The sequence below is a fragment of the Carassius carassius genome, chromosome 2 (genome assembly GCF_963082965.1).
Source record: "Carassius carassius chromosome 2, fCarCar2.1, whole genome shotgun sequence".
Classification (NCBI taxonomy): domain Eukaryota; kingdom Metazoa; phylum Chordata; class Actinopteri; order Cypriniformes; family Cyprinidae; genus Carassius; species Carassius carassius.
The window spans coordinates 23,270,004-23,297,898 of NC_081756.1; the positions used below are offsets into that span (position 1 = coordinate 23,270,004).

Sequence of the window (27,895 nt, forward strand, 5' to 3'; positions counted from 1 at the left end):
CAGCGTGGTCAACGTTTAAAGGATAAACAGGAACACTGCAGGACAAGAATGAAATAATATTAATGAATCTGCTGTGCACTTAGATGTTTTCCACATGTGACATGTTTATAGTCTAAAATGTATCATGTTGCCATGGGTTGGTTGGTTTCTTTCTTTCTTTCTTACTTTCTTTCTTTTAGCAGCAATACATGTTTAAGAAATGATCAGAAACACTTCAAATGACAACACCATAAAGAGAGAAATTGATAGGGAGAACTACGCAATCATTCCCCTGCAACAGCAAAACTGAGTGAAGGTTGAGTGTCGCTGCGATGAGACCACCCTGAAGCTGCAGGTGGGTTTTCCAGAGATGCTCTCACATTTCCACTGTCCTCCTAAGCATAAGAGTCAGCCGATCTTACTCTAAACATATCAGTACGTCGAACAGGCTCTTACAGACTCATCTCATAACTGCAAAAGTGATTTTTATGTAACTAGTGTCTATATTGAGGCCCGAAATTGCAAGGGCAAGTGCACATTTTAGTAGATTTCAATACATGTTTTTTTTCTGTGTATAAAAAGGAGAGATGAGACATATCACACAAACCTGGAGTATTAAAACACCTGCTGTGAGCTTCAACACACACCTGCTTTGCTGAGTCTGAACAAAGGCTGTTTTGTTTCATAATCTTCTGTAGTGCTGTATTCAGTTGCACACACACTCATTAACTCTGTCAGTGGAGTACTGGTGAGTTATGGCAGGAGTGGAGACTCCTAGGCGGCGATACTGTCATCCTGCCTCTGAGGAATGAGGCAGCTGCCATACACACTCACTCACTCACTCAATCCCCCTAGGTGACCAGGTGACCATCGAACCTAAAATAGATTCATAATGTACTATTTAAATGCTGTTTTAAACTGCTGCAGGGGAACAGATGAACTCCTGATAAACCGGACTCCTTTTCTCGCTACCCATCTCCCTTCTGCCAATACTGAGCTAAAGGCACTACCATACTGTCTAAAAGATCCTGATTCAGTCTGAGGACATAATCTTGAATTCTGAAAGAAATTAAAAACTCGAAATGGTAATTCTATACCAAAATTAAAAAAAAACTTCAGTGGTTTACAGCTCCCTTCAATACCGATAATATTGTCTTGTCAAATCAATGACTCAAATGTGAAGTGAACCTGAGAAATAAAAAAAAAATTTTTCCTTTGCAGCATAGATTCCTTTACACTTTACAACTCGAATTGCCTTATGACTGAACTGATAAGGAAATGTTGAAACCACAACTAAACAAGCAAAAACACATTATCAGGTATAATATTGTGCCATACGATATAAATATATTCAATGTTTTCCAATAATTTGATTAGACCCATTTTGACTTGCAATAAACGTGACAGGAATATGCTTTTCAAATAAATTATTTTTTTAACAAGCTTCAAAACATTATTCTACAATCATCAGAAGATTATTTTAAGAACTCATATTGTCTGATACACATAATTACACTATAAACTCTGATGCCTAGTGGTCTTAGAATGCAATTAGCTTAAAGTTATGGGGAGAGGAAAAAAACATATGAATAGAAATGTTTCAGTAATAAAGCTTACAATGGATTTAAATCCGATACATCTTGACATGACTGCAGATTTGTGGGATATTACAACAGACAGACAAATAAAAAAATCTGATTAATAAAAATTATGTCAATAATACCGATAATCATAATAATACTAGAGGTAGCAGCTGATTATGATGCTTTGTTTTCTTCATGTAGATTGGTAGAAAGTAGTTCTCATACTGTCCTTCAACAATGTCCTTTTTGACGGTTTGAGCATCTTTACTGGCTCTTTTATGTACATGTGTCCTGTATTGCATTTTTATAGGTGTTGATTCAGATCTGTTGTTTCGGAGAGAGAGGCTCTTCATAGATAAAGTGTCTCGAATGCAATGGCACAACAAGTGCTTTTCAAGTGGTCTTCAGTGGAAAAAAACAACAATAGGATAAGTGTAAAAGAGACACCTTAGGCACACATAGAAGCGCAGATTGTATGCACACACATACACACACACACACACACACACACACACACACACACACACTCACACACACACACAATGTAAATTACAAAATCAAGGAATTGTATTCCTTAAAAAGTGGTTTGACAACTCAAAATTCTTCATTAAACAGGGCTGACCACATCTTAACCAAACAGAACAACTATAACAAGATAAGAGAGGCAGAGAATAAAACAAAGTAGGCAGACAGAGTGATAGAGAGAAAGAAAGAAAGAAAGAAAGAAGAGAAAAGGGAAAGATAGAGCCCTTACGTAGTAAGTAAACCTCTCCTGCTGCCAAATACAGAACTGAATACAACAGCACACATTCAAACTGACTCACACACTTATATATACAAATGCTTACATATTGTCTGCCACTTTGGCATGAAAATGATTCTTTGTGTCCTTCTCAGCCTTATTGTGGCCATGCAAGAAGATTTAAGATCATTTGTTACGTTCCTCGTGGTACTTCTTATTTAGATCCATTATGTAGGCGTCTGTGTTTTACTTATCAGGACTGATAGAAGTGATGGTAGTGATGATGATGTTCATGATGATGATGATGCTCATGTCGCTGGACCACCTGAGCTAGTCCTCCTTCATATAGCACCAGACTGGGCAGATCCCTCACATGCTCTTTCTCTATGACTGGACCAGACGTCACAGTAGGCCCAAGAGGCCGGTAGTGCAGACCTTCTTTAGGCCTCTGCTTGTGTCGTCGGTACGGACCTGAGCTTTGGTGCGGAGGGGTCTGGTTGGGGACCGCTGGGGGAGGGGGTGCTCCTCTTCTCATCACCCGACCGGCGGAGGCCTGTGTGGGCGGCATGCGGTGCGTTTTGGGGGAACGGAGTGTGTGTGAGTGCCGGGAGAGGATGGCAGGAGGATCTGTGGTGATGGTCTGTGAGCGCCGATGGTGAGCGGAGTAAGCGTGGCCATTCTCGGGTTCCTGAGAATGTGAGCGTGTCTGATTTGATGAACGCGTGGTGTGGTGAGGTTTTGCTGGTTCTGTGGCCGGAGCTGCTAGAGGAAGAACAAAATATTTTGTTTTAATGGTTATTATTATATGTGTTTTAATAGTATAAAATTATAGCTTCTTCACCACAAAAGAGTGATGATCTCTTGCACATCTTGTATTACTATAAGTTGAAGTGCATGTCATCACAAACGAGCCAGCACTAAATACACGTACAAGTGGTCCAAAACTCTTTCATGACCAGTCAATAGTCGCGTTTCCACTGTCGGGCTAAAAGCGGGCGTGCTAGTACGTGCCAGAGCCAGTCGCGTTTCCACTGTCACTTCCGGTGCTTGATCGTGCCTCGTCATTAGCCGCGTTTCCATGATCGAGCTTAAACCGAGCATGTTAGTGAGTACCAGGGCCAGTCGCGTTTCCACTGTCACTTCCGGTGCTTGATCGTGCCTCGTCATTAGCCGCGTTTCCACTATCGAGCTTAAACCTGGCGTGTTAGTGCATGCCAGGGCCCGTCGCGTTTCCACTGTCACTTCTGGTGCTTGATCGTGCCTCGTCATTAACCGCGTTTCCACTATCGAGCTTAAACCGAGCGTGTTAGTGAGTGCCAGGGCCAGTCGCGTTTCCACTGTCACTTCCGGTGCTTGATCGTGCCTCGTCATTAGCCGCGTTTCCACTATCGAGCTTAAACCTGGCGTGTTAGTGCGTGCCAGGGCCCGTTGCGTTTCCACTGTCACTTCCGGTGCTTGATCGTGCCTCGTCATTAGCCGCGTTTCCACTATGGAGATTAAACCTGTCGTGTTAGTGCGTGCCAGGGCCCGTCGCGTTTCCACTGTCACTTCCGGTGCTTGATCGTGCCTCGTCATTAGCCGCGTTTCCACTATCGAGCTTAAACCTGGCGTGTTAGTGCGTGCCAGGGCCCGTCGCGTTTCCACTGTCACTTCTGGTGCTTGATCATGCCTCGTCATTAGCCGCGTTTCCACTATCGAGCTTTAACCTGGCGTGTTAGTGCGTGCCAGGGCCCGTCGCGTTTCCACTGTCACTTCTGGTGCTTGATCGTGCCTCGTCATTAGCCGCGCTTCCACTATCGAGCTTAAACTGAGCGTGTTAGTGAGTGCCAGGGCCAGTCGCGTTTCCACTGTCACTTCTGGTGCTTGATCATGCCTCGTCATTAGCCGCGTTTCCACTATCGAGCTTTAACCTGGCGTGTTAGTGCGTGCCAGGGCCCGTCGCGTTTCCACTGTCACTTCTGGTGCTTGATCGTGCCTCGTCATTAGCCGCGCTTCCACTATCGAGCTTAAACTGAGCGTGTTAGTGAGTGCCAGGGCCAGTCGCGTTTCCACTGTCACTTCCGGTGCTTGATCGTGCCTCGTCATTAGCCGCGTTTCCACTATCGAGCTTAAACCGAGTGTGTTAGTGAGTGCCAGGGCCAGTCGCGTTTCCACTGTCACTTCCGGTGCTTGATCGTGCCTCGTCATTAGCCGCGTTTCCACTATCGAGCTTAAACCGAGTGTGTTAGTGAGTGCCAGGGCCAGTCGCGTTTCCACTGTCACTTCCGGTGCTTGATCGTGCCTCGTCATTAGCCGCGTTTCCACTATCGAGCTTAAACCTGGCGTGTTAGTGAGTGCCAGGGCCAGTCGCGTTTCCACTGTCACTTCTGGTGCTTGATCGTGCCTCGTCATTAGCCGCGTTTCCACTATCGAGCTTAAACCGAGCGTGTTAGTGAGTGCCAGGGCCAGTCGCGTTTCCACTGTCCCTTCCGGTCTTGTTCGTGCCTCGCCGGGGCTTCCTTAGGGGGCCAACGGCCAGGGTTTTTTAAAGCAGGCCAGCTGGGGCTAGAGGAGGGGTTATGAACAAAGGCAGAGTTTCTCCGTGTCTAGATAGCTCAGCAGTATGGATCATTTCAGAGAGATAACAGCTTTAACACCGGTATTAAAGACTTTATAAAATAAGTTGAGCTCAAAACTCACTCTTAGTTAGCAGCAAGTGTTTGAAATAACTTGATCTGATTTGGATTATAATCACTAAACAAGGCATAAATATTTATAAGCGATGTAAAAGACTATGCACGCTAAACATTAACATTACCATAGTAAACATGGTAAATATGACCGCTTGGATAAATCAGACGTCAGCTTCTTATTCTCTATCACAATTGTGTATTTATTAAGTAACATTTTATCTGTCGTCTCGTTTCAAGAGTTTAGCTCCACGTTACATATCATCAAAATATAATAATGATTTTTGTTCGGGAGCTTTTATAAAAATAGAGAGTCTGTGTTGCGGATCATTTCAGAAAGATAACAGCTATAACACCAGCATTAAACACTTTTTTTTAAATAAGTCAAGCTCAAAACTCACTTTCAGTCAGAAGCGAGTGTTTGAAATAACTTGATCCAATGTGGATTATAATCACCATACAAGGCAGAAATATTTATAAAAGATGCAAAAGACTATCCACGCTGGGCATTAACGTTACCATAGTAAACATGGTAAATATGACAGCTGGAGAAATCAGACATCAGCTTCTTATTCCATATCACAATCGTGTATTTATTTAGTAACTTATATTATCTGTCACAAGCCTCGTCTCGAGAGTTTAGCTCACGTTCCCTATCATAAAAAAATATAATAATGTTTTTGTTCGGGAGCTTTTATAAAAATAGAGATACTATTATCATTCATTCTAAATGTGACGGCTACTGTGGCTACAAATAAACAGAAACAGACTCGACTGAATAAGCAGGCTATTTTCATAAGTGTTAAAAATAAATAAATAAAATAGAAATAACTGTATTTATGTGTGATTAATTTTGAGTCCTGATAAATTAAATCAATATGATCAATGTATCACTTATTCTATAGTTAAAACATCAATGCTTTTGAATTTGAATATATAACAAAGCATGCAAACAAACGCCTCTTTTATCGTGTTCGTTTTGTGATCGCGCTATTTCCAGTGACTTATTTCTTAGTTTTCTGATAACTTCTCTTTGTTTGTGAAATGATGAGGTTGCAAGACGTTGTTCTGAGAGGCGTGTAGAGGGTGGGTTTTAGTGATGCGCAGCGGAGCTTCAGGCTCGACAGTGGAAACCCTGGGCTATTCTGGCCTCGGTGCTACTGGCCCGAGGCTATGAGCCCCATCCGGCCCGTTTTAAGCCCTGGCTCGCACTGGCCCGACAGTGGAAATGCTACTATTGCTTCCACTGGGCCAACAGAGGACATCAAAGCCAGCGGCACACATCAGAAGGTCTAGCCGAGGTGAGGCTGCTTCTCGGTGGATACATGAGGACTGAGCTCTCGCTGATCGCGTGGAGCTCACCGTCTCCGAGACAGGCGAAACACATTTTTTAAATAGGCGCTGTCTTTTTAAAGAAACCACAGATTTGAGTTTTAAACAACTACATTCTCGCCTGAAATACATTTAAAATTACACTTCATGACACAATAACAGTAATATTTTGAAAATGATCAGAATGAATGGTGGTTGAAATCACAATGCTGCGTGAACTCAACCAATTAGCGCCCAAGTCCCGCCCCCAAAAGTTCTGGAACTTGGAAAAAGTATCTCGCCAGCAGGGACTTTCTGAGGGGCATTTTTTTTTACCCGGAACTTTATTTAGTTCCTGGTTCCTGCGGTGGAAACACACAGAGTACTGGCCCAAAGTCCCTAGTTCCTGGGCAGTGGAAACGTGGCTTTAATGTATAGAATCTGATGCATTTGAGACAGCAGGGTTTTTGGGCAGATTGCTTGCGCCTGGATCACACCAGACAGATTTAAACACCAGGTGTGAGTAGGGCCTAAATGAGAAACCTCTATTGTCTCCATGTACTCTTTGCAATTAAATCTGTACCTGTTCCAAAGCGGGATGTGTAGTTTTCAATGCCGGCCAGGTCAAGGTAATGGTTTCTTCTCTCCAAGTTCTCATCCACATTGTGCCGCTGACAACCTTGCTGGTCAGCATGGGAACGCCTAATACAACAGCATCATATTGTCATGACAGCAAGTACACTGCTCTGAGGTTGTATACACAAAGCATGCTTGAACCAGTCTATGTTCTAACCCTAATGTTAATTTATTTAAAGATTCAACTATGTTCTATATTGTAGTTTTATGTAACAATTACAGACACTGATGTGTGAAACTGATTTGCATATGATGTGGTCTGTTTAGCTTAATTTCCTAGTACCTAAGAATTGCTCTTGACTTTTTGTCTGAAGTCTTGGAGTCCTCAATGCACTTTTCTCCCTTATGCTTGGGATGGGAAGTGTCTGATTAAAAGAGAGAGGGAGAGAGAAGAGAGAAGAGGGTGTCTTTATAAAAGAGAACGACGTTGAGTTGCACAGCTTCACACACACACATATACTGCAGCAATTTTAAACACCAACCAAAATAATAAAGATACCTTTGTTCCCTGCTTTCTATTTACTTTGAAGCTTCATAAAAGAAGAAAAAACAACAATGCTTCATTTATTCTATTTTGAACTCAGGCCTCATATAAATCTAAAAAACACACACTTGTGAATTTGCATGAAGACAGCTGCTGTTCAAAGGCTCTTCTCTTTCAAATACATGACGGGTATAAATAGCCCAGACGACAGCACTAAACAAACAGAAACACTTCTGTTTCTTCAGAGTACTTTCTGTTCTCCGTCACAATGCTTTTACCAAGTAACACAGTAAGAACGTGGCTAAATGTGGATTTATTTATTTTTCAAACAGCAAAAGACTATCTGAAAGAAGGCTTTCAGAGAGGGATAAGATAGCACTTTCCAAAAGAAATCCAAAAGCTCAGAGCTGCAGAGGTTTGGGTTTTTTCTTTCTGTCGTCTTCTGCCTTTGACTATGAACTCATCTTACACAAGATGCAATGACATGAAAGACAGGGAAAAGGAGGAGACAGTGTTAACAAGAATTTAGAATTGTTCTCACAAAATTCTGTCATTGTCTACTTGCCCTCATGTTGTTGTTGTTTTTTTTTATAATGGAACACAAAATTTGTTATTTAAAGCATGTCCAGATTGCAGTTTGACCATCACACAAACCTCTTGTCCTATTGACTTCTTTAATAGTGTCTTTTTGTCCCTTTTGATCAAGTTTGATTGATCCAGTTACCATTCCATTCCATCACTGTATGGAAAAGAGCAGCGCTAAAATCCCTTTGTGTTCCATGGTAGACATCATACAGTCATATAGTTATGGAACCACATGACTGTGTGTAAATGATAACTGCATTTTTGAGTGAACTCTTCCTAATATCTCTCAATTGATTTTCTGTTGCTCGGAGAAAACTCGCTCTGTACCTGTGTTGGTCTGGGTGCAGTTCCTCCATCTCTGGCTGGAGTCTGGAGCGACGGAGAGCTTCACCCTGAGTGTCTTACTGCTGCTGGGCGAGTGATTTACTGATGCGTCCACCACCTCATAAATGGTGTGCAGTAGACTGGTGATGTCCTGAATGAGATACAGAGGGAAAAAGAACATGAAATGAAGAGATCCTCACTGACACAAGATGGTCAATTAGTCTTTTATATACTGTGCAAGCCTGTACATGATATATGATAAGATACATGCATTATTCATAATTCATACACAAACATGTCTATAATAATGTTAATCAGAGTGTTCATAGCCTCAGGGAGGTAAGACAGATGCTGACGGCAGTGGAGGACACATGTGCACAAAATCATGAAACATGCTTTACATCTGAGGATATTTAGCATGTGCAAGTGAAATGTAAATGCAGAGCAACTATGAGGTTGGGGAAAAAAGGGAAATGTGTGGCAAAAATGTTAGTGAGTGACATCTATTTAGTATGTCCTGTAAGTGTTGTCTCTGTTGCTGGGCTTTCCCATGACAAAAGACAGCAGTCATGGTCCTTATGCACACAGGTCTTGGTCTTACCTCTCTTGTGACCTTGCCATTGTTATCAAAGTCGTAGAGGGTGAAAGTCCACTCCTGCCTGTTATCTTCTTCAACTGATACGGCACACTCCAACTCCTGATTAATAAACAACAATGGATAATCATTGTTTCGGTTAAAAAGACTGTTCATAAATTCTGGGTCGGCATGAGTGTGTTGATGTTTTTTAAAAAGAATGCTCTACTGCTCACCAAAGCTGCATTTGATCAGAAATACAGTACAACAGCAATATTTTGAAATATTACTACAATTTAAAATAACCGTTTAAAAAAAAAAAAAATGTTTCATACATTTTCAAATGTAATTTGTTCTTATGAAAGCAAATCTGAAATTTCAACAGCCACTGTGTCACATGATCCTTTAGAAATCATTCTTATATGCTGATTAGGAGCTCAAGTAACATTTCTGCTTATTATCAATGTTGAAAATAGTTGTGCTGCTATATTTTTGTGGAAACTATGAAACATATTTTTTCAGAATTCTTTGATTAGTAGTAACTTCAGTATAATATAAATGTATTTGAAATAAATAAATACATCTTTTGTAACATTATAAATGTCTTCAGTGTGACTTTTGATCAATTTACTTTTAATGCTTTAATCCAGGCTGAATAAAAGTATTCATTTTTTAAAAAGCCTACTCAATATGTATGTGTGTTTTATACTGACCTCAAACTGTAATTGTTTGTGTGGTCCGACAGTGGCTGAGCCTTCAGTGTCCTGTATTCTCTCTTCCACACTACAGTTGTCAGTCTTCTCAGGGGGCAGGGCCACTGAATGGGGACACACATTCACATAATGATAAGAGAACATTTCATACTTAAGAAATCCTTTTACTATATATATATATATATATATATATATATATATATATATATATATACACACACACACATATATACAGTATATATACACATATATTGTCTTCATCTCATTTGAGTGTGCCTCTACCTTTTGTTCAAATGTGCAATTCAGTTCTAAATTTGTATTTTTTTTTTTCTTTTTTAATGAGAAACAAATATTGAGAAACATATTTATGATAATATATGAACTAAAATAGACAGAGGAGAGAGAAGGGAAAGAGATAAAGGAGAATGCCTAGGAAGCACCCAGCTATTTTTTTATCCAGCCATGTCCAATGCATTAAGGGAAGTTGTGGCCTAGTGGTTAGAGAGTTTGACTCCTAACCCTAGGGTTGTGGGTTCGAATATCTGGGGATGACAATACCATGAGCAAGGTACCGACCCCCCAACTGCTCCCTGGGTGCAGCATCATAAATGGCTTCCCACTGCTGTGTGTGCACTTTGGATGGGCTAAATACAGAGCATGAATTCTGAGTATGGATCACCATACTTGGCTGAATGTCACTTTCACTTTTTTTTACATTGAAGACACTCATACAGTCTTATAGTATGGGACATAAAACTTTGCTAAAAAAATTTGCTATCACACCCTGAATTTTAATCTCAGAAGCACATGTTCCTCTACACACTTTGTCGGAGTCTTGGAAAACATGGATGGGCATGTAGCACACACGTAGCTCATGTCCACATCTCAATTCAGGACCACTCTTAGTGCAGTGGCAGCCCTTTCACAATGGATCACCCGAAAGCAGCTTTACAAAGAAGTGTGTCTTACATCCTCCACTAAGTGAGCCAAAGCCAACAGTCGTATGGCAAAACTGTCTAAGATGTTTAGGAAGGATGAGGAAGAAGCCTGAGGAACCAACAGATCAAAATGTAAGCAGTTTAAATCAAAACACAATGTGGCAGCACTGACGTCATTGATGTTAAACAGAACTGGTTCCTTGCATGTAACTTAACCAACCGTGACATGCCGAGTTTAATATGTCACAACTGAGATTTGAGTTTTTTGGCTGAAGAAGGCAAGATTTTCTGTCAATAACCTCTTGAATTTTGGCTTGTTTTTCCTTACAAAACTATTGTTGACTTGAAATATAAAGTCTTTTGGGCTACTTTTATTGTGGTGTTTTATCTTTGAAGCTTCACAGCGTCTGTTTATTGAGCTTAACTGCCTTCTTTTGTGTTCCACACAAAAAAGTCATACTACAGGTTTAAAACAACACAATGACAGAATCTTCATTTTTGGGTGAACTATTCCTTTAAGAGCATACTAAGGGAATCAGCTCTGTGCCTAGATAACACTGTAAGTATAAAGGCATAAACAGGCCTAAATGCAGGCCTAAATCACAACCTTAGGCCAGACTTCAGAAACATCCTCGATATCCTATGTGTGTCAATGTCTGAAATCCCAAGCAAATTTAAAGCGAGTTAGCGTGAAAAACAAAGTCTAACAGTTGCCTGTTCTGATGTAGAGACTGCCTGTCAGAATTATTCCTGAACTAAATACCAAACAAATTTCAGAGACAGTTTGTCTCTTTGTGTATTGCGGGTAATAAGATGGAGATGTTTTAAACGAGAGCAGATCTAACGCAGCACAGTGAGGACACGGCTCAGCACCAGGCTGGGTCCTGCAGGCTAAATCCTCCCCCCTGCCCCAAATCCCTGTGCTTTGAAGTTCCATTCTCAAACCTTTTGGCCCAGGATCAGTCCGTCTGTAAAACAGAATCTCTAATTAATTAAGCAAAGTCAAATCTGAAACACTGTTTGTTGTATGAGCCAAAAGGATAGGCAGACACAACAGTATCTCTCTGTCTTCTTTCTCTCTCATTCACTTCTCCTCCGCTGATCTGCTCAGATCAAAGAGGACCTGTCTTGTCCCTCTGCAGCGAGAGGCAAGGGAGGATGAAAAAAGAAAAGAAAAGCACCAGAGGATGAGAGCAGTCGTCCCAGGGAGCTTTTACAGGTTTTTTGGAGGGAAACAGCGTCAGATCAGGGCTTTTGATCAGGGCCAGAAACTCAAAGGCAATGCTGAGCTCCAGGGCCAAAGCCTGCTTGCCAGCCAGCACACAAAATACAGGAGCTGTTTATCTAGAGGACTAACAAATGGTCACAAAGAAACTACACACACACACCATACACACAAAGGAAGTGCTAACTTTCACAGCAATAGTCAAAGTCCTTCCCCACAGAGTGATGAGACAGCCAAACCCGCTACAGAGCTCCGGTGACGGAGCTTAAAAACTGCGCTATACAACACAGAGGACAGCTTGGCAGCATCCCAAAGGTGGCTTTGAATCTAAAGGTTCACCTGGAGTTCAGAATAAACTGTGTTTTGACTGGTTAATAGCTAAAGCAGGGTGTGTTTCCTCAGTGTAGATGTTTGGTACAGGCTGAAGTGCTGTAAAACTGTTGTAAAACAACAAGTAGATTTTATGCCTAACTATGCTATCCTAATGTAATAACAAATCCAGCAAGTTTGGGGGAAACTAAAAAAACTACATTGCTCCTATTACATTTTAAAAAGCTGTCTACACACGATTGTTTTGTTATCAAGGATATCTTTCTCTTACATTTATTTAAATACACTGGTATATAACCACTGTCTTCTTTCTGTGTATGTGCCAAAATAATACATGACAGAAGCATTAACATATGATTAACAAAAATCTTTGTTTTACATTTTCACAGCTCCACTAAAAAGGAGCCAGATCCAATTCCAGAGGCACCAGACAAGGTACAATTTAACTACTGATTATGAGGCAACAATAACACCATAAACACTGACCTTTGACCCACACAGATAACATTAAAGCACATAAGCTGTAGACGTTGTTTGAACAGGAATCTGACCCTGTTGTAGCATTTCCAACATTACCTTCAATTCACAGTCAAATGATTTGATTTTCTTTTGCCTAGAGTCTAGATAAGATCCGCTTTAAATCCTAAAGTCTTTTAACATGCTACTATAAGTTTAATTCGCAAATTACAACCTTCAATTTATGGTCCAATGACTCAATCAAAATCCCAAGAAATAAATCATACCATGCCAACATCGTGCAAATGATTTAACAGAAGAAATAATAAAACTTCTCTTTATATAAGAGCAGAGGAGAGATCAGAAGCTATATGCAAGAGAATAGCAGTTGCTCAGTGGATATAGTGAGGTACTTTACCTTCTAAACGATAATGTTCATCACTGATTCCTTCAGCATAACCTTCATCCAATGGGTCCTGCAGTGACAGAGAGGAAAAGACAGTGAGGCCTCTTCAAAAGAAAAAGACTGTAAGATGATAATATGACACTTCTCAGACAAGGAGCAATGCCAAACTAAAGCGATGACATTATTTAAGACAAAAAAAATGTTTTTTTGTGTGTGCAATTTGTATTACAAGGACAGGAAATTATAGTGAAAAGGGTGAACAGGATGAGGACACGCTGCAGGCTGGGTTTGAACTAGCACACTTAAACATTTCCAAAGACTAGATGTAGGACATTCGAGAGTGACTGAAAAACCTAGAGAGTAATAGCTAAAAGTGATGTGATCCTGACTACACATCCCATAACAGACAATGTATGGATACTGGAGTGTCTCATCTAAGATATTAATCCATGTTACACATGCACAAGCACTTTTGTCTTATTCCAAACTAATCATCAGTCTAGAAGTCAAGAAGATTATTGTCTCAACACACCTGCTACCTTTGTCTCATTTCAACACTTCAGCTGTCTGCATACTAACAATTCATTTCTGTGGCCCAAAGATTGACCGTACAGTGTCTGCTGAAGCTCTGCAGCTGCGTGTGTGTACATGCTGCTTCTGCCAATGAGGAGCTGCTTTGTCTTCATCCACACTACATGTCTTGCTGTAGTGCCTCAAGCCATACACTGGTCACTAGAGACACAAAGCCACGCACACAAACACACGTTCACCATAATGCTCGAGAGGTTAGCCAACAGCATGTGAGGGGAACGAGTTAATTATGTGTTGTCTGGATGATGGATGACCTGTATTATAAATATGAGTTCTTCTCAGTTGGTTGAAATGAGAATCGGTCAGCAGAAATTCTCCTTCTCTTATTTATTTTGTTGTTCTCTCTATCATTTAAGGTCAAGTTTGGCTAACGCACTACTTGGCCATATTGAATGAGTGTGCTGTGTTTGAGAGCGTGGATACGTGGCTATGTGTTGTTGCGCATGACATTGAGGGCTGTGAGAAACTCACTAATCCCTGAACTTCACCTCTAAGTGGCGTTTAGCACAATCACTGTGGCGTCTGTCCGCCCCTCTCAGTCACTCTTAAAAAGCTCTTTAGAGTCCCACTCACCCCCATATATTAAAGCCCCTATTCTTGCTTCTCTGCTTCTGTTTTCTTATCCCCACCACAGTCTACTATATGTGAAAACTTCTCACACAGCCCTTACAATAATGAAAAACATTTTTATTTAAATATAGCCTTTCACAAATCCAAGAATTTCTCACTTTGTATTACAAATGCAATACAATTTTTGATCAGGAATACGGAACAATTAAATTTCACACATATACTGGTAACACCTGAGTATGAGTACTAGGGACATCAAAATGACATAATACAAATATAAATAACATCATTATTATATAAATTATGAATAATGATATCATTTTCAACAACAACAATAATCAATATTATAATTCAAATTGATAAATAATCATCATATAATATCTATGGTTGTATAAAATATTCAAATATATTATATTTAAAAAAAATGTCAAATTAATTAAAATATTACAAAATATCTAAAACTATACACACCATGGAATTACCATGATATATATTCATGCTATTTTTAAATAATGAAATCAAGACACCTTCCCAATAGGAAGGCTGCAGTACAGTGCAACTCAAACTACATAACAAATGGACAAACTGCCTTTCAGTGACAGACCAAAGTTTTTGTACACTTTCCAGATAACATCAGAGACTAATTGACTGTGGAGAGTGTAATCAATAGAGTCTGATCTCTCTTCAGCTGTGTAATGGGAGGCTGAAGAGGGATCTGTACACACTCAGTGTGTGAGAGGGTGACCATGTGCTTCAGGTCACTTACTAATGTACGGAGACCAAGTGCCATTTATAGCGCAACTGAAAACTCAATAAGAAAAAAGGGCCAGAGTTTGCGTGTGAGAAGCAAAGTGGCTTTGATTAAAAACATTATCTTGTAATTTCACAGATGAAATTTTAACCAAAGAATGGAACACATCTGAGAGAACTTGTGTCCTGTGACTAACTTCTGGTGTGAACACATTCGTGTCCATATTTGTTACTGGCTTGTGTTTATAAATGTTTATAACAGATGGAACAATGACATTTGTGCTGTGGGTCTTTTGCCTCAGCAGCATCATGAAAAGGCCTGTGGAACATAAACAAGGGCTTCACTCAATCTGTGCCAGCAACCAGAAACTCTTTCCCAGACACCATGTTTCACACTTTGTGGAAAACCAACCACATCTTTTTGTTTTAACACAAGCCAAAACAGGAAAGAAGAGAAGTTTGAGTTGCCCACAGAACCCACATTACTGATTTGCCAAAACACATAAACACATACATCAAGCTCCCCAGGGCTGTGTTTCTGTTGGCCCTATGATCAGTGGAAATAGCCTAAATGAATCTTTCAATATAAAGAGACAAATATAAGAGTGAATTAAAGAAGAACTAAGAGCAGGAGAGAGACACAGACTAAGGACTGTTCACACAGGACGCTTTTTTTGGTCTATGTACATAAGTGGTAGACAGACTTCTTTGGTTGTGTTTTGCCACTGCGATGAAAATACTTTTAAAATCATTTAAAACAGGCCCAGCACTAGGGGGGGGGGGGGGGGGGGGGCTCACTGTGCCCCCCTCTGGACTGAGGGGGATGGGGTTGGAATTTTGGTGTTTACGTTAGACAGAATCGCTCGCTGCTCTGTGTTTTTGTCCAATTCTGATAAGCATGCTGTAAATGTAAAACATTATGTAAATAAGAGATTTCCTGCATAGTCATCTTCATTGATTATAACATAACTTTGTGAAATTGTGATGAATTGAGATGAGTGACAGCTTTTTCAGGATGCTCTTTGCGTGCTGTCTAGGTGATATGTCATTTATATAATACATATTCAGAATTTGTATAAAACTTTTGATTTTCATGCTTAGCCAGCAGCCACGTACACACTTCAATGCCTCACATTAAATGCAGAATTTTGCCGCATTAGGTAAGGCAATGGTTATTATATTGGTTGTCATTCCAAACAGTATGCTTGCTTTTCTGTTAAAATCAACAGTCGTTTGGGAACATAGATGCTTTCATACCAAAAAATTTATCTGGAGCGTTTATACCGTTATACTGTATACTGTAACTTGAAACTATTTTATGAAAATGCATTTAAATGTGTTTTAAATTGGAAGTGCAACAAACCAATCTGATCTAGGAGCCGGATGTGGCAAGGGGGCGTGGTTCAGTGAGGTCTGCAACGGGAGAGAGACACAGGAGACGAGCGGCGCGTAAATGGATCAAATGCAAATGACAAACACCTGTGTCTTGTTTCAAAATTGGCATGGAGAGACCAGATAAAGGCCACTGGGAAAGGTGACTGGGCAAAGAGAGACTCTGAAAGACGCTGAAACTGAAGTTATATTTGGAGTTATATTTAACTTATGCTTGTTGTTTAAAAAAAAAAAGTTGTTTAAAGTGCGTTGAGTGCAACTGCTTTTGTGTTATTTTGGAGAAGTCAAATAAAATATGAGTTCCAGTCTCGCCAACCCTGTCGACAGATTATTATCTTGTGAGAATATATCCTATATGCTTAATGCTATAGAGTTAAAGCTACTCTAAACAACTCCTTTCATTATAAAGCTCATTGTAAAGCTCCTTTTGTCCAAGTCTGTGGTGCCTGTCTAGATTAGGGGTTTCAAATTACTGCATCACATGCCAAACAGTATCATACAACTTCTCAAATGGTAATAGTTTAAACCTGAAAACACATTCACACACATTGTCAAGTGTGTATAAGTGTCAGCCCGAAGTGTCTGGCACATTAATATGTAAGCACTATGAAAAATAAAATTCAAAGCAAGAAAAAAAAATGCAAAGAGAAAGCCAGGGGGATTTCTTAACCAGGTTAGGTATGAGGATATGTGTCTCAATTAGATTCCACATATGAATGTGGCCTTGTTCATTTTGTCCTTCGGGTATGTGTGTGTCTGTATCTGTACGTTTGAATGTCTGTGGGTAAGGGAGTGTGCATGTTGTGGAAAGTCCAACACAACTATGTATTTTCTGTCTGCTTGCCATGCCACAAGGGCTGATGGACAATTTACGCAGCTGATGACAGTTCTCCATGATCACAGGCCAGACACACACACGCACACATAAAACACACAGACATGAACAGTCGCCAAGCCTTCACTAGGCCACAGCCTTGGAACATCATCAAACCCAGGGAAACCTAATTAAGACTGTCGTCTCTCTCTGTCGCCTTCTCACTCCTTCTCTGTCACCTTCGGTTTTCACACTCACAGACCACAGTCTTAATCATATTAAAACAAGGAATGAAAGATGGAAGTTTTCAGCGCTGTGAACCACAGCGAACCAGAACCACTCCATTTTTAAGACAATTTAAGCCTTCACAAAGACACATACACCTACAACTGCCACAATCAACTACCAACACATAATCACGAGCACTGACGGAAAAAGACTAGCAACTGAATTCCCGTGTAATCTTGCATGTCTGTAATCTTGCTTAAGCGTTTACAGTTACATGCACAGGATCTCAGGAGATGGGATGTATATGCTAGCGCATCGAAATAGCACAATCCCTACAATCCTCCCAGTACCCTACATATTTTCCTACATGTGAGAATAAAAGAGTTTGAAGTGCAGTGACCTACATAAGCACCTCGTACTTCATAATGAGCAGAACAGACAACCCAGACAACCTGAACTACTAACCTGAGTGTCAATACTGCACTCTTAAAGGGAAAGACAGGTCACCCAAAATGAACATTCGACCATTATTTACTCACCTTGATGTCTTTCTACACCTGTCACTCGTCTTCTGTATTTTGAAAAGTTTCTGTGTGTGTTTCCATACATTAAAGTAAATGTTGTTTTGCACACTGTTGACTTGTCACTGTATGGACAAAAACACTCTTTTTTTTCCTTTTTTTTCCTTTTTTTCATATTCCACTGAAGAAAAAGTAATGAGAGAAAGTAAAAGTTAACCATTTTAGTTTTTGGGTGATCCAGCTTTTTTAATGATAAAGCCACACTGACCAGCAAATAAACCAATGTCTCGCTGCTGTTACTGAAATTTTGTAGCTCTGTCACACATACAGAATAAGACAGGAAGAGAGGTAACAAATAAAACAACTATCTGAGATTCCCCTCGGATTCTCTGTCATGGATTGCAACACCCCATTTTGGCAGCTAGTTAACAAAGAAAGAAGCACCATGCAAATGGAGACAATTGTACTAGGATGCAAATCAAGAAGTGACTTCACCCTGTGAATGCGTGTGTTGTGTATTTGTCCCTTTGGGGCTTGCCGTAGAAAGTATATGTTCATGTGCCCCGGGGTGCTTGTTAGCTTCACAGAGAAAAAGATTTACATTCCTCAAAACATTGCTGCTTTCTTATTTTATTATTCCTTCAATATTAAGCGAATGGCAGAAAAAAATGCTCGCACACAGCGTTTGACAGGATGGATTTGTGTTCTTTAAGTTGCAAGCAATATGGCCCATCAGTTCTTCAGCACAATCTGGAAGTGAGAATATGCAAAATGGTCAATCTTAAAGCTGTGAGATTCAACTTAACCCCTAAAAGAGTCGGCTGGGCCATTAACTCAGCAGGAAGTTGAGTTGGAGGGTCTGTAAATGCTCACCTGCTGACAGACATGGTCATGCACATCAACTCTCTTCGATTTGCTTTGAACGATTAGGTATATGATGCTACTTCTGGCTTAAAAGTCAGCAGAACAATCAGTTAGTGAGCTCAAACTGTAAAATCTAAAAAATAAAAATAATAATAAATAAAAAAAATAACATTCTGGCTGGACTGAACACAGATGATCAGAACAGTGAGGGGAGATTGGCAGAAGATGGACTGTTAATGGTTGTAGTGTACCGTGTAATGTGTGTAAAACAACCCTTGATTCAATGTTTCAAGCATTTTTAAGTTACGAGTCCTGATAATCGTATACCCACCCTGGCACAAAAAGCCCATTCCACGCATCCAGAATCCAAACACATGCTGCTAATTTACTGAATCACAGGTTTCTAAATCAAGTCAAGCTGAACAACAGAAATGCAGTCAATGGGCGTGTGTATCTGTGTGTCTGTTCAGATAGTTAGTTTGCCCAAAGGCAAAGATAATAGAAGAATTAGAGCATTTTTAGACATTTAGTATTGTATATGTCACTGATGTATTTTTCTAGGATTGAAAACATTACTCTAATCTCAATAATACACTCCTGTCATCAAACAGCCACAACAGAACATAGGGACAGATTTGAGAAAGCACACTCAGCAGAGAAAAATTGAGCTGAAAGATAGACTATTTACACCAAAAAAGTGATGGATTCTCATTTTGGAGTTCCAGCCATCTCTTCAGAACTCCGAATGAAGTCAGATGAAGACATAACTGACCACATTACTACATAACCTGGCCATAAACAAATATGCCCTCAGTCTTTTTTCATCAGTATAGTATGTGTACGCTGTACATAGAAACTACTGGAGAAGCAAAAACAACAGGTACCTGCATTGATCAGCATTTGTGTGAGGGGTTAAATACATGTTAAATTGAAGACTTTGCAATGGCATTACACATATGCCAAACATTCATGTTAAATGTGAAGTATCCTTTGAGCTAAAGAGCTAAAATCAGTTTTAAATGAAAAATCATAGACAACATGTTCATTTATTAAGTCAAATACAGTACTTTCATGTATTAATTGTGTGAAATATCTGTATTGTGTGTATTACGGTGTGTGTAGGCTGTGTGTGAACAGTTTACTTGTGTGGTGTTTATAGATGTTGAGTTTGGCCAGGCAGTCAAGTAATTAGCAAAATACTGCTCAATATCAGCTACATTTTGGCAGTCGCAGTGTTTGGAGACGGTGTTGTGTCTGGTATCCTCGATACTGGTGATTAGATCGTAACCTTACACATGCGTCTGTACAGTTTATTCCCTTTTTAAAGGTGGATATAAAGAAATCATTAAAGTGTGTGTGTGGGCAGCTGCTTGTGTCCGTGTCTGTACAGGCTCCTTAGAACTTTCTAAGATGAGATTAACATTGCAAACATTTCCCCACACATTACCTCACCCACATCAATGTGCTCAACACTGATGTCACCACACACTTACTGTCCATAATCACACACACACACACACACACACACACACACACACACACTCACTGTCTCTATAGTCATCCACTAGTGTAGCAATAAACATAATGCAGATTTATTAAACTGGATGTGAGCATGATAGTGTTTATCAAATCTGTTTGATCCTGTAGTTGTTGCAGGCAACAACAGGACACTTATAAAATGAAAAAAACAAATAACAAAACAGATAAAATGAAGCAAACATACAGTACTGGTGAGGCTATGCTCTCTTACTAGAGACACCTTTAAATCATGAAAGCTACAGAGTGAGAGAGCGCTTTGAAACATTGAAAATGAAGCAGCGGTCCCCGTTTGTTCTACTCTCTCTTCCCCTTAGGTGATCCCTCCTTTACCCTCTCCCTATTTCCCCTCTTCCTTTTCTTTTTAAAGGCAGAGAAAAGGAATAATTAAACTGCCCCAAAATACAGAGAAAAGACTTTTCAAACAACGTGTTTGAAACTCCAGCCTGTTCCTCTCTGAAGGACTTTAAAGACCAGAGTAACAGAGAGCTGGAGATCTGTGGAAACATCAAGTCAGACATTTACCAAATCCTTCAATATTACTATTTAATAAGTACTCTAAATACAGACAGAGTGATACAAGCATGAATTAAACAGGGTGACAAAAAATGAGCTTTTATGCTTTTTCTTATTACTGTATCATAATGTTATGATCTAACAAATTATAAAATTTATCCAAGAAATTTGGGATCTGCATGATTTTTACTGCTTTTTTCACCAAAGTATTCATTTTTGGAGAAAAACAAACTGTAATTTAATGGAATATTATTATTAATAAATTATTATATTTTAATGTTTAAAATGTAGTTTAATTTATTCCTGTGATGGTACAGCAGAACTTTCAGCAGTCATTACTCCAGTCTTCAGTGTCACATGATCCTAATACACATATTTTGTGCTAAAGAATAATTTCTTATTATCAATATTGAAAACTGATGTGCTGATTAATATTTTTGTGGAAACTGTAACAATTTTTTGAGGATTTTATTTATGCATGTTTATCAATATATACATACTAGTAAATGTTTATTTTCATATAACAAATCAAGAATCTCAATCTTACAATTTGAAGTACAGAAGAAACATAAATGTGCCAGAGCAGTTGAATAAATAAGGACTGCACAACAACACTGACCTGAGCTCTGTTGCTTGTGCCTGTGGAGTGTGTGTGTGTGTTTAAGGAAATTTAGAAAACACAGCCCAATTCTCAGCTGTTAATCCTGGCAACTCAGTCCACACATTCCCACCAAGCACTTTGATCTCTAGAGCACATCCGAACAGACGTGCTTTAATGCACAAAACACACACACACTTTCTCTCTCTGATGCACCTAGCCAGGCGCCATCCTTGCACCAAGCACACCCCCATGCCACACATACTCAAACATTATTTTTACACACATACTTACACACTTGCATTACACATAGTTATAAATGGAAAAACACATAAAAAACACGGGCAACCATTTAAATCATCTACAACTGAGATGACTGCAGTGCATTCAGTTTGTACTTACAAGCCAGCGTTGCATGTATACTAAACAAGAGTAACTCCAGAGGAAAGTCCATGTTACTTCAGAGACTGACTTTCAAGTTCCACGTTTCATTAAAGGTTATCTCAACTTATATTTAGTGCATTTGCTGTTATTCCTGGATACAGACTTATTCATAATCTTCTAATAATTCTGAAGTACATTTCTGAAGCCTAAAGTGGGCAGAGCCCACCGTCGCCATCTTGGCAGCACGTCACTCCTGGGCAAAGAGGCGGAACGTGGCTGGAGCTGGTTGCTAAAACCAAGCCCGGCTAGCTTGACGGTGGTGACAGGGGAAGTCGTGGCCTAATGGTTAGAGAGTCGGACTCCCAATCGAAAGGTTGTGAGTTCGAGTCCCGGGCCGGCAGGAATTGTGGGTGGGGGGAGTGCATGCATCGAACCCCCAACTGCTCCCCGGCGCCGCAGCATAAATGGCTGCCCACTGCTCCGGGTGTATGCTCACAGTGTGTGTGTGTGTGTTCACTGCTCTGTGTGTGTGCACATTGGATGGGTTAAATGCAGAGCACAAATTCTGAGTATGGGTCACCATACTTGGCTGGATGTCACTTCACTTCTTCTTCACTTCATAAGCGGCAATCCACCTGTCACTCAAGTGGCCATGCCCTTAATTATGAAGAACTATAAGGCTTAATATAACTTAAAATGAATGAGTTGTAAAAAAAATTCACCCCCTCACAGTTGTCATGAAGGAAAAAATACAGATTCATATATACCTATACAGACCAAAAGCACTTTTTGTACCAGGCTGTAAACCTTTTTTCCTGCTGTAAAGTTGGGCATTCTAACATGGGGGTGGGGTGGGGGGGGGGGGGGGGGGGTCTATGGAAGCCAGACTCTAACAGTCAGTTGAAACAGGGTAGGTTTAGGTGTAGGATTGGTGTAGGCGATAGAAAATACAGTTTGTACAGTATAAAAACCATTATGTCTATGGAGAGTCCCTGTATGGTTTTTATACTGTACAAACTGTACAAACAAAAAACGACTGGCAATTTTTTTAATTTCATAAAACACCATTGAGTATGTTGGTTTATGGGGACACATTTGTGTCCTCATAAACCATATATACACACATATATGTGTGTGTGTGTTCCAGGATTAAAAAAAAAAGTTAATTCAGTCTGTGGCAGTAAAGTTAACATTAAGCAATGACAACCACTTGATAAAGGAGTTGATGGAGCAGCCACCGGCAGGTCCCTTCACTCTTCCTGTCCTGGAAGAAGAATCTATTTCTTCTCTGTTCCCCTTCTTCCTTCTTGTCTCTTACACTAGGTGCCTCTCAACAGCCCTACACTGGAGCCAGGTGTTGTCCCACTTCCCAGAGGCACCCTCTTCCCTTTTCTTTCTCTTTTATAAAGAAACATAGCCTTTCACTTCCGCCCCCACCGTCTGTCTTTCAATCTCTTTCTGTCATCCTTTCTAAACCAGCCCTGGAGAGACATGGTAAACCTGACACCTAGAACAGAAAGAGAAAAAAGTCTGAGGGTAAGTGTGTGACAACCACACTTGAAGCTTAAAGTGAAAGAAATACTTTGGATATCGGGAAGGGAATAAAAGAGACAAAGGATATAGTGCATATATTGTCATTCTCTGTGCTACAACAAATGCCATTCTTTAGTGAAGACAGCAAGAGAGAGAAAAAGTGTGTTGGTTGTCAGGAAAGGAATCCGAAAAATTTCCCCCCAAAATTTCTGAAAATCCAAAAAGAAATTCTTTTTAGAATTACAGTTCTCTATTTGATCTAAGCTTCAAAGTGTTTGGTCTCCAAGTGATACTACACATAGAGTGATACAGAATGCTTTCAAAGTCATGATCAAGTCTGGTTTATAGTTGACCTATTGGCTGCTTTTGACTGTGCTGGAGATTGTGTTTGGTGTCTGGTTTGCTTTAGTTAAGAACTGTTGTGTCAACTGGTTTCAGAGTGGTTTTCAAAAGCCACATTTCAAAGCAGCAACATCGTCTGGTCTTGGCACTATGATTCTGACTGATAGTGTGATTCGGACTGGCAGTGTGGACAAAGGTCTGATCTCAGTTTGACTGATGAAAATAGTGGCTGAGGTTCAAAACAGCTAGCTAATGGGACTAACACACACACAATGACCAATAAATGCAGCTGTAAGCCACACAATGACAAAACTGCACCACACGACACAACACCAATCAATCACTTTAAAGGGAACGAAAGTAACACTGCACTGACTTTAGACTAAAATACAAAAAGGTAAACAGTAAGCTTTATATAGATGACAGGTAATGATGGAGTTAAACTTAATTTTACATTGCCCACATAAAAGCCACAGTTCAGCAAGCTTACAGCAAGGCCACAAATCTGACCCCTACCTATTTTTGAACAATAACTTATAGTGTAGTTTACTAATAGCAAAAGACCTATGCAAACCAGACTGGAAAATGTAACAGGCAGTGCTACATAAAGTCTTGTGTGTGAATGCCAGTTAACACAGCACAACACAAACACACTCATCAAACAGATTCCTGACTCAGACTCCCCGCCGTCCACACCATCTGAACCACATTTGCAACACAGACACACACAACTGTCTGAACTAAAGCACAGCTGCTATAGATAACTCTCCAGGTAGCCTCTATTAGTCCCAATATTATCAGCCTGCATTTATGAGTGAGGTTTATGCTTTTTTTTCATTCTCAGTGAGTGAGGTAATTCGTTGAATTCTCAATAAGAAAAATCTAAAGTAGATAGTTTAACTTATAATAACTTGTGACAAGCTGGCTTTAAAATATGTGTATTAGAATCAACATTATTCTAAAGCACCACTAAAGACCATTTAAAAAAAAACTCCAGAGACACTAAGAAAAAAAAACATGTTTTTAATAAAGACTCCACAAGCTGATCAAATCAATATTTCTCAGTACAATAATAAAGATAACTAATATTTGAAACATTCTTACATTGTTCACTTATTAATCAAATCAAAAAGTGAGAACTAACAAAGGGATGCAAATCCTTTCCAGCTAAACCAGCCTCAAATTTCATCACTATATAAAACATTAAATTGTCCCGATTCTGAAGATGCTTTATGCCAAAACAAAATGAGCATTTCCAAATAAATATTGACGGAAATACCTTTTCCCATTCTTTTATTCTCACACCACTCCATTAAGCATACACCAATTAAGTTATTAAAAAATGTGTTCAAATGTTTGAATTCATTCATCGGGGATCCTTTTCCATTCTGGCCAACTATAAGAGCAAGTGGCGTTATTACCAGGAGTGGAAACACACACACACACACACACACACACACACACACACACACAAACACTTCTCATCCATTGTTTCTTAAACTCCTCATCAGTACATCAGAGGAAAAACAATCAGGTTTTGTTTAAACAAACCCTGGTTCAGATTATCATATTTAAGTAATGATGGCAAATGTTAAAAGAAAAAAGTGAACAACTTTATGGCTTTATAAAGTTACATAAATATAAAACAGGTAACTCAATGAAGTCATTTCAGACTTTGTAACTGTTGTTCAGTGCATTATAACCTCTCCAGCTACAATAAAACCTCCTTCTCACAGCAAAGAGCGAGAAAAGTAATAAACTTCAAACTGTGTGAACTTTGAACCAGGCAAGAACTATGCATTCAAGCGCTTTAAACTTATTTTCTCCCCTTCAGACCACATGATCTAAAATCCACACCAATGTGTTTATAATTTATTTGCTTGCAATGCAGTACTATGCATCATACATGCTAAATAAACATTTATTGCCACTAGTTTCTTAGAGAGTTAGAAAAGAAATGCAGCATTTCTCCAGCAACACTCCTGACTCTGAAAGTTTAAGAGTTTAAGTTTAAGGTTTGTGTTGGACATCCACATATGAGGACAGGGTTTAAGAAGTTGTGGCTGCATTCTCCTACTGGTTGAAACGGTTGTTTAATAACAGCCTTCTGGATTTCCTTTCACTTTTTTCTGTCACTCTCAGCATCTCTCACTATCTCTCCAAGCCTCTAAAACGTCTTTTGAGACTCTGCAAAAGCCCTTGACCAAAAGAGGCTTACTCCGAGGTATTTCCAGAGGATTTCTCCTCTCCTAAACGACAGCACTCTTATGTGTTTACTAGGATGCCAAATCAGAGACAGACTGGCCCTCCCTCCACCCCTCTCTCTTCTTCACAATACAGCGCTGTCACCAGCCTGTCAGCCTGCAATGCTTTCAACCCACCGTGATCTATTTCCTACAGAGAGAACTTGCATCTGTTCCTAGCCCTCACACAGTTCTTCCCACCACGTTCATATAAACCATTTACCCATGTGAGCCGCCATTCAAGATAGAAACATGCTAATTATTTGCTTGCGAGAAGAAAGGCGATAAGAATCCAACTATATACTTTCTAATACATGCCAAACCGACTTATTTTTTCACCTACTGATATTTCCTCTCTAAATGATGTGCCTGTCACAAATAAACAGCCTGAAACTGTCTGGAAACCAGACTTTTCCTCTTCCTATCATTCAAAGAAATAAAAACACAAATCTCCTCCTCTGGCTTCAAAGGCAGCAGCTGAAACCGTGGCGAGCGTTTTAACAGACATCATTAAAGGGAAACGTGTATTCAGAGAGCTCTTCCCCTTTAATCACTCCTGGTAATAACGCCACTGGCTCTTATAGTTGGACTCAAACTACAGAGTGTTTCCAGAGAGTAAACTATTGTCCTTGGTGACGTCACAAAACAATGGCACGATCGTTTTCAAAGCGCGTGAATTGGGTGGTCTAGAAGCACATGTGGCCTCTAGAAGCAGGCAACGATCATACTGCAACGCGAATATTGCTGATATACGCTTATAGCCTAATAAGGGTAGTTGACTGTAATGTGTCCATTAATTTATTCAACATGGACATTAAGATGTACACATGCGTAAAGATTTTTTTATTTTTTTTAACGCGTCAACATTTCTTATAACCTAAGTACGACACCATTTTAAACTATTTGTTTTTTACTTTACTAGTTCATTTTAAATAGGTTAGTTGGTTGTGTCATGCAACAACTTAATTCTTACATTTACAAATATTCCATTTAGTCTCTCAGTTAACATGAGGTCATAAAATCGCATGTATATAATTACAGAATAATTGAAATTCTTTGTTTAAAATAGATTTAGATCAGTTACAGTGCGTCACACCGCGCAACTAGCCTACCCATGAACTGAATTCATGCAGAACAACGGAAAGAAAAAACAGTGGCAAACGATGTTTATCGCAACGAAACAAGTTTCTGATCGGTGGAAATGCAAACTTGAAAGAGTTCCGTACATGCATCCCTTAATTCAAAGCGCGCAACATTTCTCCAGTCAAGAATAAGAGTTGATTCCTGTAGTCTTGGATTGAATTGAAGGCAAAGCGCACACAAGTTCACTTTCTCAAAGTCCAAAATCTTCACACAATTAACATGCACTTGTGCTGAAAAGTTATTAAAAGCGTCCACGTACCCGTGGAGACAGTCCGCAGGTATTCTTCTGCTGGCAGTCCTGCTGATCTACACGAGAGCTCGGGCAGTAATACTTCTGCTTAACCATCCAGTCTTCCGCTCCTTTCCTCGCCAAACACGCGTTAACTACAAAACTATCGCCTAAGAGAGCAAGATACTACAATTTATACATACCGGTGTTTATTCATCAGTTAAACAGTTTTGAAGTTTGTTTTATAAAGCTTTTCTTTCTGTTTACAGCAAACCTTCAAAGATGCAGCTTTGTTTTATTAGTCATTTAGCCAGTTCAACCGTTTCTAATAATACTGTATTATTTATATTATTTGTAAGTAGTATAGGCTACTCACCTTCAGGACTCTCCCTCGCTTTACAAATAGCAGCTTTAAAAAGGAAAAAGACGTCGTATAAATAGATTACTCGAAAGAACTATACCAGAAGCGCTTTAAAATCAAAGACTTGCCCAACAACACCAAAGAGATGCCGTCTTACCATGTTTGGAATGAAGTTTACCCATTTCTCTGCATCGGAGAGCAATTGAGAAACATCAGAAATGAAGAAGAAGAAAAAAACACACACAATCCAGAAAGAGTGCGATATTTGCGAGCGTCCGTAAAGAAGAGCGCGCGGGTTCCGTACACATCCAACAGCAGCGGAGGA

At 39.7% G+C, this 27,895-nt stretch overlaps 1 protein-coding gene across 2 annotated transcripts; it reads right to left on the reverse strand.

Annotated features, from left to right (window-relative positions):
* Nucleotides 1–101: 101 nt before the first annotated feature.
* Nucleotides 102–27,895, reverse strand: LOC132106691 (protein naked cuticle homolog 1-like). 2 transcript variants are annotated; one of them, XM_059512614.1, is made up of 10 exons: nucleotides 27,728–27,895; nucleotides 27,586–27,618; nucleotides 27,240–27,379; nucleotides 12,968–13,025; nucleotides 9,601–9,704; nucleotides 8,915–9,010; nucleotides 8,317–8,464; nucleotides 7,204–7,285; nucleotides 6,868–6,986; nucleotides 102–3,063 (listed from the first exon to the last, which is right to left on the reverse strand). In XM_059512614.1, exons 1-10 carry the CDS (start codon nucleotides 27,750–27,752, stop codon nucleotides 2,558–2,560), a joined length of 1,311 nt encoding a protein of 436 aa, XP_059368597.1. In that variant the 5' UTR covers nucleotides 27,753–27,895; the 3' UTR covers nucleotides 102–2,557. The 2 variants fall into 2 exon arrangements, with proteins under 2 accessions (XP_059368597.1, XP_059368587.1); XM_059512604.1 differs by having other exon boundaries at nucleotides 102–3,066.

Coding starts and splice junctions, on each gene's coding strand:
- LOC132106691 (XM_059512604.1), bottom strand. CDS start 27,752: ATGGGTAAACTTCATTCCAAACATG. Junction 9,705..12,967: donor TGAACATTATCGTTTAGAAG/GTAAAGTACCTC, acceptor GTCCCCATTCAG/TGGCCCTGCCCCCTGAGAAG. Junction 9,011..9,600: donor ACAAACAATTACAGTTTGAG/GTCAGTATAAAA, acceptor TTTATTAATCAG/GAGTTGGAGTGTGCCGTATC.